The 22,581-nt window shown below is 34.2% G+C and overlaps 1 protein-coding gene across 1 annotated transcript; it reads right to left on the bottom strand.

Moving 5' to 3' along the window:
* Positions 1-3,336: 3,336 nt before the first annotated feature.
* LOC117920527 (chorismate mutase 1, chloroplastic-like) lies at positions 3,337-22,581 on the bottom strand. The gene is made up of 6 exons (XM_034838126.1): positions 22,331-22,581; positions 15,671-15,893; positions 15,485-15,571; positions 3,939-4,082; positions 3,665-3,757; positions 3,337-3,576 (listed from the first exon to the last, which is right to left on the bottom strand). The coding sequence occupies exons 1-6, from the start codon at positions 22,579-22,581 to the stop codon at positions 3,337-3,339; spliced, it is 1,038 nt and encodes a 345-aa protein (XP_034694017.1).

Raw genomic sequence — 22,581 nt, 5'->3', positions numbered from 1 at the left:
TCCTTTTTCCACAATGCTAGACGGAATGGACAGACCAAACCGATTGACCTTTCAGACAGGCCTACAATGCCAGACATAATGGACAAACCAAGCTGACTGAACCTATCAGACGGGCAAATCCATCCAGTCAAGTCCTCCGGATTTCTGGCATACGTGGTCTACCACACTTGATGTCTGAGCGCCTACCTAGACCCTAATGTCTGAGCATCGGACTAGATGATTGATATCTGAGTGACGACTAGACGCCTGGTGTTTAAGCTGCAGACTAGACACCCGATGTCTAAGCGGCGGACTAGATACTTGATGTCTGAGCGACGACCTAGATGCCTGACATCTGAGTGGCGAACTATACGCCACTTACACCCAAAAGTCAATGTCAATTAATTGTTACACACTATCCCAGACATTGGCAGGCTAAATGGATAGTCAACTACACGGTCCGAGATTTTAGCACGATAGTCAGCAAATGGCACCAGTCAACCGCCCTTACTTGATGTGATTGCCCAATCTACACCATAATAACGACGTTGACTGTCCTATCAAGGCTCGATTTCCACCGCACAATCATCATTACAAGATAAGGATGGTGCCATTAGCTCTATATAAATCCCTCAAAAAGCACGAACAAGGTACATATGCTCATTCTCTCCCACAAAAATAGTTAGAGTTATTCTCATCTGACTTAAGCTTCGGAGGAGCGTGCCTGAACCACCTATTCAAACATCCTTCTGTGTAGGGAAAAAGTCTGTCTGACTCCAGTGAAGCTGGACAGACTCCTCAAGAAGCACAAAAAAGGGAAGAAGTCTGCATGACTTCAGTGAAGCTGGACGAACCTGACTCCAATTGGCTTAACACCAACATTATCCATTTTTCCATGCAAAATAACTTTTATGTTTATAACTCATAATGACCTTGTCATTCATTTTGGTTAATTCCTTCTCTTGATACATTCATTCCTCTTCTTGAGATTGATACATCTCTTGACTAATTAATTCTCCCATTCACCCCCTCTTGACACTTCTCATGCATTCATCTCCTTTGACACGGATTCATTCCCATCTTAGCACCACCTATATATATATATAGAGTGATGTTTTCTACTTTTAGATATATATTTATGGATTTAAAAAGCATTTTTCCTTCGATCTTGGAAAACTTCACTTTTTCATTGATTCTATTTGGTTTAATGTATGATACATCTGTGCAACATGCTAACATTGAATTTATGTTCTTCTCTTTTCGATAAGATACCTCTCTACAACATGCTAACGTCAAATCCATGTTTTTTCTCTTTCCTTCTTTTTTTGGTATTGATAGTATTGATTGCTGATTGTTACTAATTTTTTATTGCTTAATCTTTGTCTTTTTTTTTTCCTCACTCTCATCAAGTATTGAGTTTTGATGTTATTTTTTTTATGAATTAATTTAGTATAAGGAGTGATAATTGTATTATATTCATAATTGTATTTGATTTGATTGCGGATTATTTTATATTTATTATTGAGAATTGTATTGAATTTAATGACTCACATTATTTTATAAATAATCAAATTTCAAATTTATTTTAGCATATTTATCATCAATTATCTTTATTCTTATTTAATTATTTGAAAAAAAGGAAAGGAAAGAAGAAAGATAATTGCGATGAGAGTTATTTAGGTCATTTTGTATATGCATATATTATTTTAATAAATTTTAAAATATCTAATATTAAAATTTTCTGATTATTTTAATGATATGACATGATATCATTCCTAAATATTAAAAATAAATTTTATAATATGAAGGACATGATACAAATAATTGCAATTTATTAAAAATTTAAATTTTAAAATTTTAAATTATTGATCATCTGCATCTCTAGAATTATTATAATAATTTTAATTTTAATTCTTTAAATAAAATAGTGATAAAAACTAAGATGATTTAAAAAAAAAAAAATATGACTTATAATATAAATATAAAAACTAAGTTAATCACGTAATTACAAAAATATTAATAATTTAAAGAAACATAAAGGATAATCTTATATTATTATAATATATTCAATATATTATCTATAAATATAATAAATTTGATTTATCTATTTATAAATATTGTATATTAATTAATATCAATATTTTTAATTTATCATTTTATATGTTATTTTAATTAATTTTAAGTTATTTATAGCTTATTTAAAACAAATAATTTATTGTTATACTACTATTTTTAAATAATAAATATATATATATATATATATATATATATATATATATATATATATATATATATATATATATATATATATATATATATATATATATAAACACCTCCTAAATTTAATTTAAATTATTTCATTGGTAAAAAATACTTTACTCATTAAATATCTCATAATTAGTTAATGAAAACTATTTATGGTATGTTAAGTGAAATGCTAGAAAAGGGAAAAACTAAGAAAAATCATTCTTTTCTATTTGGATATATAACATGGAGAATAAGTTAAGAAACTATGAAATTTTTTTAAATATTAGCTTGAATATATATATATATATATATATATATATATATATATTTATAAAAGGAATAAGGGAAGTTTGAGAAAGTGTATTTGTATATGGAAGATTTTTCATCATTTTCTTTCCTTCTATTTTTTTTTCTTATTGATTTTTCTTTTATCAAACTCTATAGTATCTAAATTTAGTTTTTATAAAATAATATGTAATAATAAAATCAATGAAGATAAATTATGGAGTAAAATATTGAAATAAAAGAGAAAAAAAAATATTATATAACCTAAATAGGAATAGTGTATTTCATCATGATTTTTAATTTTTTTTTATCAAAATTACTTAAATAAATAAATTTTTAATTTTTAATTTTTATTAACCAATTAAATAGAGTTTATTTAGAACTCTAATTTTATTATATTATTATAATTTAAACTAAAGGATTTTATTTTAAAATAAATTCAACTTCAATATAAATGAATTAAAAACAGAATTTGATTGAATGTAATTCCAATAAATCACCTAAATGGGGTTTTTTTTTCTATAATTTTAATTTTATTACAAGGAACTAATAAGAAGAAAAAAATTGGACCTCCTAATAAAAATTTGATCAGTGAAAAACATGACTTGGACTTTGCAGTGATTTGAGACCTGGTAAGTCAGCTTGCAATCAGCGTGCCAATTATGCCTGAAATTTGAGATGCCCCATGCATCAGGAGGCAACATGCACATGTTGGGATGGGAAGACTTTTAAATATGTTCCAAAGCTGCTACATATTGAATTAAAATGTTTCATCACGTTCATTAACATCCGAACAGCCAAACTTTTTTCTTCTCTTAATTTTGTTTAATCCAACCTTCTCAACAGGTATTCAACCTGAACTTCCTTGGTAAGTGGCATGATCCAGTCTCCGTACAGATTGGCAACTAACCTTGGCTTGATCTTATATGCTGGATCATCCCCATCATCTCCCTCTCCCATGTTTCTCACCTCCTGCCCAAATGCTTTGGCCTTCGCTTCTACTCTCTTCTTGATTGCTGCTTCCACTGCCTCATAGGTCAGCAATGCCATGAGCTTATCCCTATCCTGTCACACCAAGAACAAATGGATATTCCAGTGGTGCCATGGCAGAGAGAAAGATAAATGAACCATAAAAGGCACATCGGAGTTATACTTGCTCTCTAATGGCAGCCTCATACACATCCGAGGATTCTAGAAATTTAGTCTCTGCTACAAATTTTCCGTAATGGATCCTCTTTGAGAGAGCCTACAGACAAAAATGAGGAAGAAATGGAAGTCTGACATGTATAAACGGTAAAGGGCACAAAAACCTTCCATGTGTTAAAAAAACTAGTACAAATAAATTAGTTCACTGAAGGCATAGCCTCACAGCAAATGCACATGTGAATGGTTTTATGTAATGGGATAGAATTAGTTGAACCGTATACTTGCAAGCAGTTTGTGTCGCACACAGCAGCTGATCCATGATTACCATCATCACCGGCTTTAACCAACCTTGGAAGGAGATTTTTGAAATATATATTCCAAACCTTATTGTTTAGATTGACTGAATCAGCACAAGGATGCAGGACCTATTTGCAAATCAGAAAAATTGGAATCAGTTAATGAACCAATAACTCGGCACAAATGTCAATAAATATTGTCATCTTAAGCTCTTCCGAGATAGGAAGGTTTATTGTGTTTGGAAACGAAAGCTGACATACCACTTGTTGAGAAAAACGAAGCTCTCCTATCACTTGTTGGAAAAATTACAATACCCAAGTATACAAAGAAAAATAAAATAGATTGAATAAAACAAGATTCATGTGGTTTGGTCTAACTGCCTATGCCCCACATAAAATTTACTAATTAATAAACTTAAAAAATACGGACTAAAATTTCCTCAACCTTTCTCTACACAAAACTCAATACCCTTTACGTATCTCTCGTTACTCTTTGCTCATTTTTCACACTTTTTTTCTCTAAAAATTCTATGTAAAACCATATATTTCTAGAGTTCTATGAGCTAATAACCCTTAACCAATAGTTTCCTAATCCTAATCAAACTAAAAAAAGTAATGTACTCAAACACAAACTCTACAAATACTAAAAAAAAAAAACAAATAGATTGAGTTAAATACGAACAACTTTCATATTGACTCATACTCTTTCAATTCTGCATAATTAATAAGAATAAACATATGTCAAATATAAACTCTTGTCAAACTTGACTCGAAAAATCATCTTTGTTTTCTTTATACTTTCATTACTTTTACAATTAGTCTCATCTTTGTGCCAATGAGTGCTTTTAGTTCAAAATGGAGTTTTGATCATTTTGGCGTGAAGACTTTTCATGACATGTCTTCACCTTCATAGTTGTACCTAAAATTGTTTTTCAAATCAAAGTATATAAAATTTTCACCTTTTTCCTCTTCATAGCTATCAAAACACCTTTATTAATATCCATAATACCATTTTTTGTAGAAAAATCATAACTCAAAATGTCCAAAGCTTCCAAAGAGATTAAACTTCTCAATTTAGGAACATGCTTACCATTACTCAATGCCCTTACAACACCATCAAACATCTTCACCTTCATAGTACCAATCTCAATAGCTTTAGAGCTTGAATCATTACCCATTACAACAACACTAGCATCACATTCATTATAGGTGTCAAGTCACTCCTTACATGGGCACATATGAAAAGAACATCTAAAGTTTAAATCTAAGAGTCAACCAAATTTTCATCAACTATAATAGAAAGAAAATCTTATTTCTTATCAAATTCTTCATCAATAATATTAGTAAAATTTGAAGTATCTTAGGATTCAAGATTTTTCCTTATTTATAGGTACTTTGTCAATTCTTCACAATACCTTTTGGTATGTCCTTTTTTATGGCAATAGTAACGCTTCACATCCCTCCAAAAGTGTGATTGGGAATGATCATCTTTGCTATCACAATATTTCCTTTGTGACTTATTCTTACCATGACATGATTCAAAATTCGTCACAAGGGTTTGACCAATATAAGACAAACTACTTGGGTGCTTAATATTTTGTTTTTAGATGAACATTTGACTTCTCATCCATAGTCAATGTTGCCTTTCCAATTAAAAGCTTAGTCATCTAATTTTGGTGTGTCAATAAAATTTACTAACAAACTTCGAAAATCCAAACTCTAAGTCTCTTAACCTTTCTCTACTCAAAACTTCATAACCTTTGTCTGTCTTTGTAGTCTTTGCTCGCTTTTTTATGCTTTTCTCTAGAAATCCCATGTAAAACCCCTACATTTTATAGAGTTCTATAGCTAACCCTAAACTGGCAGTTTCCTAATCCTAATCAAAATAAAGAATGTAGTTTACTCAAATACAAGTTCGACATATATTAACTCTCCTAAAAATAAAGAAGTAAATAATTTGAGTCAAATACCAATATATTATACCAAACAAGATGAACTTTTATTTACAATTTTCAATTAAGAAAAAAGGGCAAGATTCATTTGCTTAAAGAAAAGCCTCAAGGAAGAGACATGTAGTAGAGATCATTGATCATAAGTTCAATTTAGGATTCAACCACATATTGCAAGTTTCTAAGCCTATCTTGATTGAGTGGTCGGAATGCTTCAGTTTTCATCCACTATTTCAATTTTCCAATTAGTTGCAACTGAAACAACACTTTATTGAGCTACAACATATATATATTAAAAGTTTTGGCACACATCAATTGTCAACATGTTCAACAAACAACTTCAGACATTGATGCTGAAGTGAAATTTGAATAATGACATTCTTATACATAATATTATTTCATTGGAGCCTTTAACTAACTCCTATCATATTTTCATTTGTAACTCCAAACATTTTTTCCGCAGTACTTCAACAAATATGTGCATTTTAAGATTTCAAAAAAGGCGTTTCATTTCCATTTCCACTTTATTTATTGCTATGGTGATTTCTCCACTCTCCATAATACACACCAATCTATTGCTCAAAGGCAATCATCAAATACCTATTTACCTAATGAAATACAAAATAGACCAAACTGTCAAAGAAAACCAAAATATTCACTTCATCTCAAGAGAGAACATGCTACAAAATAGGTCAATTCCATGAAACATAAACAAGTAATAGGGACGTTACATAAATGAGGATTATAATGTCTTTTCTATATTAGTAACTACCTAAGGGTATTGCAAAAAAGGAAGCATTGACTCAAGTAATTGAGCCGAGAAGAAAGGATGCTCATCTAGATTATTGTATCTACCCACCTTTCGTGCAAAGAAAAGGCAATAAAAAAAGAAAATAAAATGAGATATCAACATTCTACTGCTCTTTTTACATTAGCTAGAAACTAAAAAACCTAGGCATGAAGCTTTTTAGTTTTCTTGATCATGAACTCAACCAAAGAGCCATGAAACCCCATAGAGAATGCATTATGGTCATATGTGTCTGCATTTTAACAATATTGAGCTAACCCTTAACAAATGGCTTCCTAATCCTAGTCAAACTCAAAAAAATGTAATGTACTACAATACAAACTTTACAAATATTGACTACTAAAATAAAAAATAAATAATTTTAGTCAAATACCAAAAATCTTCACATCGACTCAAATTCTCTCAATCATAACAATTAGTAAGAATAAACACATGTCAAGTTCAAATTTTCACCGAACTTGATTGGAGAAATCATCTTTTGTCTTTTTCATAACTTCATCACTTTTACAATTAGTTTTATCTTTATGTTAATGAGTACTCTTAGTTGAAAAGGGAATCTGGATTATCTTGGTGTGCTCTTCTACTCCGAAAACTTACTTAACACTAGCAAAATACTCCTCATAGTATGACTTCACATTCATAGCTTTATGTCACGGACTTAGTCTTTTCCTAAGCTTATGCGACACTTAGACAAGCCAAACCCTTGATCTTGCTAAGTTAGCCTTACTTCCAATGCTTAGCTTGCTAGGCTAAGATGCTCACGACTTGGAAACTTTAGAAGGCGTAGTAGGAAACTCTTAAAGAATAGAAGCTTTTACAAGTGCTTTTGAATTCACTTGCTTGGTGCCTTGGCCAAATGAGGCCCTCACCTATTTCTAGGCACCAATGGAACTCTCTGGAACCTTGGAGGGTTCCTTAAAAATCATGAATATTCTAGAACACCCTACACAATTCTATATACAAGCCTATGAACAAGAATATACAAGAAATCTCTAGAAAGCCTTGGAATCTTCTCATGTCTTCCACCATAGTGTAGAGATGTGTGGGCTTCTCTAGGAATCTCTAGAACCTTCCACACTCTTTTCTCTAATGGCTAAGTGTAGGAGTCTCCAGAAGCTTCCTAGGCTCTATATAAACCTATGAGGAGGCTCATTTGAAGCATCATGTGACACTTTCCCCAACCTAAGCTACAAATGTCCTTGTCGCGTCTTCCGTCCATAACCACTCAATCTTTTCCTAGAACTGCCATAGTGTATCTGCTAGCTCCAACTAGCCTCACTCTCTGGTAGTCCCTTCCATTTCACTAAGTTCTTTGTAGTAGGAGGCACACCACATTTATTGATGACTCGGTCTGTAATGATGTTTTCTACCTTCTTGTCATAGGAAGTCACAACCGTTGTAGGTGCCCTCTTAGAAAACCTTCGACTTGGATCATCCTCGTCTTCATGATATGGTTTCAAGTAACTTACTTGGAAGACAAGATGAATCTTCAACCTCGATGGTAACTTAACTCTATAGGACATCTTTCCGACCTTCCCAAGTATGGGCAAAAGTCCTTCATACCTCCTTACAAGGCCTTAGCGACTTGAATTGTTAAGGAAGGAGCTTGAAAAACACCATGTCTCTAACCTTGTACTTTGTGTGATGTCACTTCTTGTTAGCCCACTTCTTCCTCTTCCTAGCGGCCCTGTCCAAGTATGAGTGTGCTATGTCAACTTGCTCATGCCATCCCTTAGCGAACTTGAAAGTCGTTGGACTTCTTCCTGTATAGCCTATTGCTAGTGTGTGAGGAGTCAATGGTTGTTGTCCCATGGCTAGCTCGAACTGGCTCTTATTGGTTGCCTCACTTCTTTGCAAGTTGTATAAGAATTGGACTATATCTAACAACTTAGCCCAATCCTTTTGGTTGGCATTCACGAAGTGCCTTAAGTATAGCTCTAGTAAGGCGTTCACCCTCTCAATCTACCCATATGTCTGCGGGTGAAAGCTTATGGAGAAGTGAAGCTCCAAACCCATAAGCTTGAAGAGCTTCGTCCAAAACTTTCCAGTGAAACGCGGATCGCGATCACTGATAATGTACTTAGGCAACCCCCAATATTTGGCCACATGTTTCAAGAATAGCCTTGTTGTCTCCTCTGTAGTACAGTCAGTAGGGGTTGCTATGAAGGTCACATACTTAGAGAACTTGTCCACTACCACTATGATCGAACCATAGCCCTCCGACTTAGGTAGCCCGATGATGAAGTCCATAGTGACACTCTCCCATGGACGCTTCGCTATAGGTAGTGGCTCCAACAGGCCTCTAGGTTGTTATTGTTCCATTTTGTCTTGTTGGCACACAAGAAAAGTCCTTACATAGGCCTCAACTTCATCCCGTATTTGAGGCCAGTAGTAAGCCGACTCGAGTAGTGACATCGTGTGTCATTGCCTAAGGTGCCCAACCCACTTGGTGTCATGGCACTCTTTAATCAGATTCCACCTTATGTTCCCCCACTTAGGCATGTAGAGTCGCCTCCCTTTAGTATAGAGTAAGTCGTCCTCCACCCAAAACTGCTTAGTTTTCCCTTCATGAGCCAAGTCGATGAGGCTCTTAACTATTGGATCATGTTGCAACCCCTTTCTTAAAAGACCCATTATGTCCTATTAGGGTTGGCTCGTTATGGAGGCTAGCTTTGCCTTGTGGCTTAGGGCGATGACCACATGATTAGCGTTTCTTGGCTTATACTCCAGCATATAGTCGAACTCGGCCAGGAAGTCTTGCCACCTAGCTTGTTTAGGTCTTAGCTTTTTGTGTTTGGAAGTATGGACGCTTCGCTATAGGTAGTGGCTCCAACATGCCTCTAGGCTGTTGTTGTTCCACTTTATCTTGTTGGCACATAAGACAAGTTCTCACATAGGCCTCAACTTCATCCCATAGTTGAGGCCAGTAGTAAGCTGACTCGAGTAGTGCCCTCATGTGTCATTGCCCAAGGTGCCCAACCCTCTTGGTGTCATGGCACTCGTTAATCAGATTCCGCCTTATGTTCCCCCACTTAGGCATGTAGAGTCATCTCCCCTTAGTGTAGAGTAAGTCATTTTCCACCCAAAATCGCTTAGTTTTCCCTTCATGATCCAGGACGATGAGGCTCTTAGCCATTGGATCATGTTGCAGCCCCTCCCTTAGAAGACCCATTATGTCCCAGTGGGGTTGGCTCGTTATGGAGGCTAGCTCTACCTTGCCGCTTAGGGCGTCAACCACATGATTAGCGCTTCTTGGCTTATACTCCAGTGTATAGTCGAACTCGACTAGGAAGTCTTGCCACCTAGCTTGTTTAGGACTTAGCTTTTTGTGTTTAGAAGTAGCTAGTGGCAACATTGTCGGTCTTCACTATGAAGTGAGACCCTAGAAGATAGTGCCTCCAGGTGTGCAAGCAATGGACGATGACGTTCATCTTCTTTTCTTATACCGTGTAGTGCCTCTTTGTGTCTTTTAGCTTGCGACTCTTGAAGACAATCAAATGTTTATCTTGCATCAGAACTCCCCCAATAGTGAAGTATGAGGCATCTTTGTGTGTCTCAAAAACCTTGGTGTGGTTGGGTAGTGCCAACACCGGCTCCTGAGTCATAGCCTTCTTTAGATCTTCAAAGGATTGTTGGCACTTTTTTTCCCACTCTCATGCCCTGTTCTTCTTGAGAAGATCAGTGAGTGAAGCTGCCCTCGTAGAATAACCCTTTATGAACCTCCGGTAATAGTTAACCAAGCCAAGGAAAGACCTTAGTTGAGGCACTTTAGTAGGTGAATCCCATTCCTGGATGGCCTTCACCTTGCTGTCATCCATCATTAGCTTACCATCTTTAATGCAATGCCTTAGGAAGCTCACTTCTTCCTTAGCAAAGGAGCACTTATCCTTCTTTACATATAACTTGTTCTGCCTTAGGATCTTGAAGACCTTCCTTAAATGCTCAACGTGCTCCTTTAGGGTGTTACTGTAGATGACTATGTCATCCAAGTACACCACCACGAACTTGTCTAAATATGGGTGGAAGATCTTATTCATGAGTGTGCAGAACATTGCTGGAGCATTGGTGAAGTCGAAAGGCATCACTAAAAACTCGTATAAGCCATACCTAGTCACACATGTAGTCTTCGACTCGTCCCCCTCTATAATCCTTACTTGGTAGTAGCCTGACCTCAAGTCTAGCTTTGTGAAGTATCTCGCCCTACCAAGTTGATCGAACAAGTCAGCAATGAGTGGAATATGGTACTTCTTCTTTACCATTACCTTATTGAGTGCTCGGTAGTCGATGCACATCCGTAAGGACTCATCATGCTTCTTTTGAAATAAGACTGACATGCCATAGGAAGCCTTGGATGGTTGGATGAACCTTGCATCCAATAACTCCTTAAGTTGTCTTCTTAACTCGTCTAGCTCGGGCATTGCCATCCTATATGGCCCCATAGAAGGGGGCTTAGCTCCCAGCTCCAACTTGATCTTATGATCTTCCTCCCTCATAAAAGGGAGTCTCTTAGGCAACTTGGGTGTCATCACGTTCTTGAACTCATCAAGGACTCACTTGATTTCCATAGGCATAGGCTTCCTCGACCCATCATCTTTTTCTTCCTTAAGGGTGGCAAGGTAGGTCACCTCTTTCCTCTTTAACCCCTTCTTTACTTGCATAGCCGATAACATAGGGGTCTTGGGAGAATCTTCGATAACCATAGGGACCATGCATGGCTTCTCATATTCTACGATAACGATTGAGCATTGGAAGGGTAGTGGCATGACCTTGACCTTCTGTAGGAAGTCCATCCCCAGTACCATCTTGAAGTCGTCCATGGGTGCCACTGTGAAGTCGACCATTCCTTCTCATGAGCTAATGTGCATAGCCACCCAGCGAGCTACTCTGTGTGATGGCTTGGAAGCTGAATTAACTGCCTTGAGCCAACCTTCTTCCTTGGATGCTTGAAGCTTTAGCCTTTTTTCCTCATCCTCTAAGACAAAGTTATGAGTGGCACCAGTGTCCACCAGGGACTTGGTGCCCTCCCATTTACAAGGGCCTTTACATGCATTAGCCCCTTGCTTTGAGATGTCTTAAGCACCGGCTTGGTCTTGAGGGAATTTAGGAGTTGTAATGATCCCATATGAGCATCACCCTTTTTCATATTTTCCTCGATCATGGCATTTAGGGCTTTTCTTTTGGGGCAGTCCCGTGCCCAATGTGGACCATCACATAGGAAGCAATTGGTCCTGGGCGTGAACTCCTTTCGTTTGTCCTTGTCCTTACCATCTTGCCACCAGAGGTCTTGTTTAATCCTTCCTTAGGAGTGTACCCCCTTGATCCCTTATCTCCCCCACCTTTGGCATGATTACCCTTGGATTGTGGCTTGGGCTTGGAGGAGTCTCCCATTTTGTATTCCACCAAGGACTCTACTACTACCATAGTCGTGGCTAGGTCTTAGACACCACGTTTCCTCAACTCTTGCTCGGTCCAGCTTTGCAAGTTGTCCATGAAGTTGAATAGTAGCTCCTCCTCAGACATGTTGGGTATCTCAAGCATAAGTGTAGAGAACTCTTTGACATACTCACGGACAGAGCTTGTGTGCTTGAGACGTTTCATATTTTTCCTTGCTAGGTAAGCCACATCCTTAGGGTAGAATTGCCTTTTGATCTCTCGCTTAAAGGCATCCCATGTGTCTATGGTGCACGTCCCTTTTTCTATACCGGCAAACCTCTGACGCCACCATAAAGTAGCATTGTCGGTGAGGTAGAGGGTCGCGGTGCGTACCTTAGTGGTTTCATCTGTCAGTGCAATAGCCTCAAAGTAGCGCTCCATGTGCCACAAGAAGTTGTCCAACTCCTTAGTATCCCTCTTGCCACTAAACGTGTGTGGCTTGGGCACCTCCACCCTTAGTGCCTCATGAGTGGCCATGACTTGTACTGATACAACAATCTTATAGATGGCCAGCTCTTGTTGAACCTCTTGGTCTAGGGCCTCCATGTGTGAATCCAAGGCCTCCACTCTTGACTCCATGCTAGCAAACATGCTCATGACCTTATCTCGGAAGGACATGAACTCCTCGTGTGATATCGGCTGAACTTGTGAGCCTAGCACCCCCTCACAAAGGTCTTGGATCTAATCTCTTAGATCTTCTAAGCCTTTCTCCATGCCTTGTTCAATCAATTCCACCCCTTCCCGAGTGTCTACCATGGCTAGCTCCATCTTGGCTAGCCTTGCCTCCATGTTAGCTATAGCATCACGAGATTTATCCTTCATGCCCCTGCTCTGTGTAGTAGGCTCGATCTCCCTTCCATGGGTTTGCTCACTAGTCTCCTTTACGTTGGAGCCCGACATGCTTTCTTTACTATGCCCGCTTCATAACCTGACTCTGATACCAATTATCACAGACTTAGTCTTTTCCTAAGCTCGTGCAGCACTTAGATAAGCCAAACCCTTGATCTTGCTAATCAGCCTTACTCCCAATGCTTAGCTTGCTAAGCTAAGATGTTCACGACTTGGAAGCTTTAGAAGGCCTAGTAGGAAACTCTTAAAGAATGAAAGCTTTTATTGCTCAAATGAAGCTTTTACAAGTGCTTTTGAACTCACTTGCTTAGTGCCTTGGCCAAATGAGGCCCTCACCTATTTATAGGCACCAATGGAACTCTCTAGAATCTTGGAAGGTTCCTTACAAATCATGAATATTCTAGAACACCCTACAGAATTCTATATATAAGCCTATGTACAAGAATATACAAGAGATCTCTAGAATTCTCTAGAAAGCCTTGGACTCCTCTCATGCCTTCCACCATAGTGTAGAGATGTGTGGGCATCTCTAGGCATCTCTAAAACCTTCCACACTCTTATCTCCAATGGCTAAGTGTAGAAGTCTCTAGAAGCTTCCTAGAGTCTATATAAACCTATGGGGAGGCTCATTTGAAGCATCCTGTGACACTTAGCTAAAATTATGTTCCCAATTTTCATAGCTATCAAAACACCTTTGATAATATTCATAATATCGTTCTTTACAAAAAAATCATAGCCCAAAAATGTCCAAATCTCCCAAAGAGATTAAACTCTTTCTCAAGTTAGGAACATGCTTACCATTACTTAGTGTCTTTACAATACCATCAAACATCTTCACTTTCATAGTACTAATCTTAATGGCTTTGGAGCTTTAATCATTTTCCATTAGAATAACAATAGCATCAAAGTGTATCAAATCACTCCTTATATTGGCATCCATAAAAAGAATGTCCAAAGTCAAAATCTAAGAGTTAACAAAAATTTCATTGACTGCGACAAAAAGGATATCATGTTCCTTTATCCATCTTCAACTTAAATAGTTGTTTCTTCAAATGTAGTCTATTTGTTAGGGATTTTGACATTTAAATTTTTTCTAACTCTTTTTATAAATCAAAAGGAGATTTCTTGTTTAAAATACTGTAATTTATTTTAAGAGCTAGATTTAAATGAATAGTACTCACCACTCTTCTAATTCTTCATATTCTTCATCTGTCATGATCTCTAGTTTCTTGATTTGTAATGTTTGAGAAGTTCTTGTTGTAACAAAACATCCTTAACAACACTTTTGTCAGATAATGAAATTATTCTTTCTATCAAAGGACTCAATATCATATTTAATGTCAACCATCATCTTCAAAATAATTTTCCCACATCTTTACACCATGTCTTTAATATCATTTGTTGTAAAAATAAAAGTTCTAATACCACTTGTGTTAGGAATGGAAGCTTTGATATTACTTATTAGGAAAATCACAACAATCCAACACAACAGGAAAAATAAAGTAAATTATACCAGGCAAAATATTTACATGGTTTATCCTAATTGCCTAAATTCACTAGAGAGGGAAATCAAATTTATTAATAAATTTCAAATATCCAAACTCAAAGTCTCACGACCTCTCTCTATCCAAAATTCAATACACCTTTGATCTATCCTGTTCAGCCTTTGCTCACTTTTTTTATACTTTCTTTTAAAATGTTATGCAAAACCTTATATGTATAGAGTTCTATGAGTTAAACCTAAACTAACAGTTTCCTAATCATTGTCAAAATAAATAATGTAATAGACTCAAATACAAATGTTACATATTTTGACTGTCCAAAAATAATAATAATAATAATAATAATAATAATAATAATAATAATAAGAATAATAATAATTTGAGTTAAATACCAACTTATTGTACCAAACAAGATGGGATTTTATTTATGTTTTCAATTATATAAGCAAGTTTCATTTGCTTAAAAAAAAAAAAAAAAACACCAAGCAAGAGATATGAATCGGAGATAACTGATTATAACTTCAATTTAGGATTCAATCACATATTACAAGTTACTAAGCCTTTCTTAATTGAGTTGTCAAAATGCTTTAGATTTCACCTAGGATTCCAATTTTCCAACTAGTTGCATGCACTGAACCAACACTATTATATATCTATTGATCTACAACATCTATATATATATTGAAAATTTTGGCACACGTCAACATGTTTGACAAACAAGAAGTCTTTTCATTTCCACTTTATTTATTGCTACGGTAATTTCTCCACTCTCCATAATACAACACCAAACCATTGTTCAAATGTAGTCACAAAATACTTATTTGGCCCGTGAAATAGAAAATATACCAAACTATCAGAGAAAACAAAATATATTCACATCATTTCAAGAGAAAGCATGCTACAAAATAGATCAATTCCATGAAACATCAACAAGTAATTGGGAAGTTACATAAATGAGGATTATCGTCTTTTTCCTATATTAGTAGTTACCTGAGGATATTTCAAAGGAGGAAGCATCGGCTTAGGTAATTGAGCCGGGAAGAAAGGATGCTCATTTGGACTATCGTATCTACCCATCTGACTTGCAAAAAAAGGCCAATCAGAAAAAATAAAAATAAAAATTGAGATATCAACATTTTTTTTAGCTCTTTTTACATTAGCTAGAAACTAAAAAACCTGGGCATGAAGTTTTTCAGTTTCTTTGACCATGAACTCAACCAAAGAGCCATGAAACCCATCTTTGGAGAAGGCATGATGGTCATATGTGTCTGCATTGTAACAATATTGAGCCCTCTCCAAGAGGCTAAATATGATGCTATCCTCTTGCCTGATTAAAAAGTGTCTTATACTGTCTAATGTGTAGCTCTCACTGGCATCCACCCTTTTCTTATGCGGATAGCTGTACCAAAATAGGAAAAAAAACACTTGAATGTCGAAAGATGCCCACATAAACCTTTCCCTACTAAATAGTTACAATGTGCATAATGTAGAGTTTTTAAGTTTGAGCAACCATGTCCTTGCAATGGAACAAATAAATGTGGACGAATTCCTAGCTACCTGCATGCACTGTGGGATGGTTTTCCAGTTTATCAACCAAATTATTGTCATGTTTTAAGCAATTATAACTAAATTACTTAAATTTTCAAAAAAGTTGACAGATATGCTCACAAGATTGTAAGCATCAAAAGTGTAGTTCATATCTTTCTACACTGCCCCATTACATATTCTTGCATTATGGTATTTTTTCGTAGATATCCATCGTGTTTCAAACCATTTCAAAACTTATATTGTTTTATGTATTTTTGGGTCAAAGGTATTGTTGAAGTACCTAAATGATATTGACAGTATTCCCTTTAACCCAAATGCATAAAATTTAATTATTTTTAGATGATTTTTCTTTTGGATTTTGTTCTTTTCAGAAGCTTACATCAAAATATACTTTTCCCTTTCCTGGTTCTAGAGGTGCTAAGAATAAACTACTCTGAACTTGCTTTGATGCCTATAATTTGTAAGTAGTTTGGGAGAAATAAACAAAAGAATATTAGAAGATGTTTTCGCCCCTTTGGAAGCTGGGTATTTTGTTATAAAGTAGAGTGGTTTAGATATCCAACTTCAAAGTTTTCTAGGATCTAGATATCACACACTAAATAGAGTCAAAGATTAGGGATTCCAGTCTAATTGATTCACTTAATTGATTGAAGATTTCTTTCTAGTTCTTATTTCTCAATCTTCTTCATGAGTGGATTCATATGCATCCACTTGATTATCAAATTCAACTGATTTATCTTTTGTTGAACTTTTAGATCAAACAATCTAGAAAGATTCATAGATGTGACCAATTACTTTGTAGTGCCTTCTATTTTTATCTTCTCCCCACAAGAAAAAAAAAAAAAAATGGAAACTATTCTAGGGTTCTCCAAATTAAAACACAAAAACATGAACCCCATTTCCATCATAGAATACCCACCAGAGCTAGCCTTGTTTCCAATTATTCCACATAAAAATCCAAGAAAAGGCATTAGTTAAAGTAGAACAGTAACAAAACAATGAACAATAGACTTGGAATGAAACAAAAGTTTACCTGATGGGAGAAGATGCAGAAGCTTGAATGAAGGACAACTTTTTTGGGAGAGATTTGGGAATGAGGTTAGGGGTGATCAAGATGGCAATATGCAAATTAGGTGGTGATGATTTTAGAGGATTGGGGATTGATATGAGCGGATTGTTTGGGGTTGATGAAAACATGGTGGTGAGATTGAGAAAGTTAGACCAGCCTAAGTACAACACCAAACTAAGATCACCCTCTTTGTAAATCACGCCTCAGTTAAGGCTATTGGTTTTAATATTTGAACCCAAAATGGGTAAATTCATGCAACATACAAATCAAACAAAATTTTCTTTCTTTAAATTTCTCCAATATACTTACCATAAACTTCTCTTCATTTTTTTACTTTATTCTATCTCTTTAAAATATTCCAAAATTATAAAAACTTTTCTATTATACCACTTCCTTTTTCTGCCTAGAAATTTAAACTTATGTCATATAAGTGTGATATGCTTGTTCTTATTAATGTCTAGATTATGGTCAAAGTGGATTCTTTTTATTTTTATTTTACTGGTTAAATATATTTTCTCACATAAAAAATAATCATTATATTTGCTATTAATTTATTTAATTAAACTAAGTTATTTTGGATTAATAATTTGACCAAAAAAAATAATATGATGTTCAAAAACAAAATGTTATTATAAACTACATTTATACTATTTATAAAAGCATCATGAATTATCATATACTAAAATTCCTCTCATGTCTCATTTTCTCAACCTTAATTTTTCATATTTCTTTATTATTTAATATATATATATATATATGTTTTTCACAAAGGTTTCTTAAATAATTTATTCACTTATTCTTTTATTTTCATATTTCTTTAAATCTTCTATTTTTTTTATTTAAATAATATATACTATTCCTTTTTATGAAATTAATTAATTCATTTGCTAAATCTTCTTTTCCATATTTCTCTATTCTTTAATTTTTTTTTTTTTACTTTTTTATATAACAAATTAATAATTTACTTACTAAAAAAATCATAATATGTCCAATTCATTCTTTTTTTCATAAATTTTTATAAAAAATTAAATAATTTATTTATTAGAAATAGTTGTGCATTTTGAAGCTTTAATACAAACAAAGTTAGTTCAAGAACATAAAGATAAAATAATTCACACAAGGGACACACGAAGTTCTAACGTCGTTCCGCCAATCATACTTATATCCAAGGATGAAAATATCGGTAATCACGGATATATCGGTAATTTGATTTTACGGATATATCGGAGATATTTTTGGATATATCGGAGATATATCGGTGGATATTATTGGTAGGCTTAAAATTGTTAAAAACTCATGGAAATGCAAGAAAAACCTCATAATAATATAATTAGAAGTATAATAGACATTTTAAAGTTATTTTATTGAAAATTTTGATATATGTATAACATGATTTATCATATTTGATAATAATATCGTATACATCGATAAAAATATGAATTTTATAAGTGTACATTTATTATTAAATTACACCTAATATTATGATATTTGATTATAATATGTCTAATTTTAAAATATATATTAGTATTAAAATATGATCCATTTAATTCAATTGTATTAAACAATATAAAATGAATAATGATATATATATATATATAATTTTTTAATATTTAATTAATTATTAATGATATTAAAAACATTATGAAGAAAATTATATAATTTTTATATTTTTGGTAATTAATTAAAAGACTTTGCATTTAATTATAAAATAATTATAATTAATTTGCTCTTTAAAATATTCTTATATTTTCTTTATATAATGAATTTAAGTATATATATAGTTGTTGCATATTATATATCAAAAGAAGGCTTAGCCCAGGTGGTAAGTGGGTGAACCCAAAACCTTTTGGTTTGGGGTTCAAATCCCCTCGGCAACACAAATGGAGAGGTCCTGTAGCTACACTGTAGCGCGTCTGACCCGCGTTGACCGCGCGATAAATCGACGATTTATCGTGTGTCGCCGATTTTGGGCGATTTTTGGCGATTTTTCGCCTGGCCAACTTATCTTCTTGCTGTGTCGTGTCGCCGACACGCGATATATCGGCGATATTTCACCGATTTTTGCCGATTTTTTCCTCCCTGCTTATATCCACGAATAAAAAATTCCACCATACCATAGAAAATATTACAGAAGATAAAATTAGATACAATTATTGGGTTTCCGAAACATCCTATGTTTCCCCACTCCTTGTATCCACATCTTGAACCATAAGTCCTCTTAGTACACCAAGTATCTCGTATTTTTCCTCACATCTTTATCCATCTCACATAGTCTATACAAGTTCATCTTCATCTCATAACCATTTCCTCTCATATATTATAATATTTATAAAGATATTCCTAATAACTTTCCTTATACTATAAGAAAATCTAATATTACAACAAAATATCAACTTAGCAAATATTCTATATAATATTATATATATATATAAAATGAATCTATACTAATTAGGAATTTGAGATATTTTCCAACAACAATTCCTAATATGTTTCATGCATTATATATATATATATATATATGCAAAAAATGAATAATTTATTTACTATAAATTCCTAATATGTTGTATGCATATTTTCATATATATATTTTTTAATATGCATTATTCATTTTTATAAATTTTCCACAATGAACAACTTTCCATAGAACATTGGTTTACTTTGAACCAAAGAAAAAATAAGTATTTCTTTTTTAATAATTTTCAATTATGTTCCTTTTGGTTATATATATGCACAAACCCATTTATTTATTTGTTTGTTATTATTTTACATGAGCCTAAAATTTATCTATACAATTAAAACCCAAAGCCTAAAATTAAAGTCTTATCATATTTAAATAGCACAAAACTTTATTTTCTTAAATAATTAAATTATGCATTTACCCAAACTTGAGGTTGGGGTGTTGCAATGTGGGTAGTTGATAGAGTAAACTTTTTGAAGTTGAGAAAAATGGGTTCACAAAATGATTTCACATTCAAATCAATTTAGGAATCGACTTTTTGTATGTGTGTGTGTGTCAGTCCATAGGAGAGCAAATCAATTTTACATGATGTAAACTAATTATGAAATCAGTTTCGTGATTATGAAAGCAGAATGCATGTGAAGCTATTTTCTAGAGGATAGACTTATATTCAAACTAATTTTTAAACTAGTTTGTGTACTGGAATTGATTTAGAGAATGGTTAAAGCACTCTCCAAAGCACTACAATGGCGACCTTAGAGGCTACATTGATTTGGGCATTAAGTTAGCATTTCAAAGCCGTTTCCTACAAAATAATGTAACAAATATTCACACCGTGACTTTTTGCTAATTGATTTAGAAATATATATATATATATATATATATATATATATATATATATGTTAAAACCTTTAGAAGATCTTTAGATTTTCTAGAAGCTTCCTTTGCGTATTAGCTTAGTTTAGGGTTTCCCATGTGTCCTAATCTTTACCTATAAATAAGGGTTAGTTAGATGGGAAAAAAACTTTTGGAACTTTTATAGAATCTTTTATATTTCTCTGTAATTTTAGATTTTAACTAGCTGTAACTTAAATTTCCCTTCCTTTTTCTTTAATTTTCTTGCATTTCCTTGGCATTTAAACATGGTGGAATTCTGTGAATTTTCCATGAGCAGAGGCTAAGTTCTTCATCTAGAGTAAGATCATGAAGAAGTGAAAATATTGAAGAAAATAGAGTTTTCATTTCTATAATTTTCCTTTACACTTTGTTTTGGTGATCATACAATATAAGAAATTTCATATTTACTATAATATTGTTTGGCATGAATAGTATTTTATGGCTAAAAAAGGACTTTTGCAACCAATTTTTTTAATGGTAAAAAAGTTCTTTTAGGGATGATTTTTTTATTTATTGTAAAATATCATGTTTAGCCATGTAATATTTTTGAGGCAAGTAATTTTTCATAACATTTTAGTATGAATCTTGTATTCATAATAAAATACTAATAATTTAATTATAATGTCAATTTGTGGTAAATAATTTTTATAAAATTTTGTCATAAATTTTTATTTATGGCAAATAATTTTTACTATATAATATAATTTTAGTGATTATGCCGTGCCCATTATTATATTAAGGATTATCCCATGCCCAGTTCCTAATTTAAAGAAAATGGGCATAGCAAATTCATTCAAGCCATACCAATATACCCATCCTTAAACCTTTCCTATGATAACCCCTCACATTGGATCCCACTATGCTCCAAACGAATTATAAAATCCAATTTTAGAAAATGTTGAAATTTGTGGCAACTTAAATCTCCAAGGCGGTGTTTGGTTTTAGAGAATTGGATTTGATTTGAATTCCAACGAATACTATGAAATTCAAATTATTAATGTTGATTTAAGGTTTACGGAATTTGGATTTGATTCCATGCAACCAAACACGATCTTATTGCACTCTACATTTTTCATGTTTTGATTTTGTTCATTACACTCTTGATGGTTCAACTGGTGCCAGATGATGACTAAAATGGTTGATACTGTAACAAACCAAGTAGTAAAGTTTCGAAACCTGACTTGCTTATGTTATTTAAATTCATGTTCTCTTGAATCCGAAATGTCTTGGTAGGTGTCACACACGCAATTTTGGGTCTAAGTTTTCGAGTTTGTGCGTTACCTAAACACTTTCTAAGCCAACCTTCCTCCAAGCCACAAGGTACACACTCAAATTATGAGGCTTTCCCCAACTCGTATTTTATTGATCTCCAACAGAATACAAAAGGTTCTCTGCAAAGACTCCTAAACTAAGCACCGGGTAGTTCCCTTGCTTTCTGAAGGCACACAGGCCCTCTTTTATAGAGGTTGCACTAAGTAGTCCTAATCCTACTAGGGAACTAACTTTAACTCCTAGTCCGACTCTGACTCAAGCTCAACATATGCCACATTGAGTAGGACTCCAAGTCCTATTCAATCTCAAATTCCTGTGCCACAAATCTCTATCTCCTTGTGCATGAGGACTCAGTTTCCCATCCTGATTAGGAGTCTCCATGTGTCAAGAGTCTCTCTTTTCCGCCTCAATCTTCTACTCTGACTAGAAATCTCATTTGATAGGAGTCTTACTCATGCGATGCATCAGCTCATTGTATTTTCGGTTGGAGAAGACCACACCTTGCTCAAGCTCATCCTGATGCCAAGACATGTCTAACTCGAGTTTGCCTGCACATGACTCGTGTTGTTGCACTTGTGCATGTTGGGCTCACGTGTCAAGGCCCTTACTGTCGAGATTGTGCTCATCCCTTTGTCTCCTTTGTCTGAGGCATCCCATCCAAGTTCCCACAATCCCTGTGTCATTGCGCCCACGGGTTACGCCACATGAAGGCATCGAGCCTGTGCATATACGCTTGGCTTTGCATGCTATCGCACCAACATGCTTGTGTGTTGTTGTTGCCCATGTGTGCCAGTAGCTAGCATACCATTTCGAACCATCCATCCCATACGTTGCACCTTGCAT

Source organism: Vitis riparia, chromosome 1 (genome assembly GCF_004353265.1).
Source record: "Vitis riparia cultivar Riparia Gloire de Montpellier isolate 1030 chromosome 1, EGFV_Vit.rip_1.0, whole genome shotgun sequence".
In the NCBI taxonomy this organism is placed as follows: Eukaryota; Viridiplantae; Streptophyta; class Magnoliopsida; order Vitales; family Vitaceae; genus Vitis; species Vitis riparia.
This window is presented reverse-complemented; position numbering and strand designations above follow the sequence as displayed.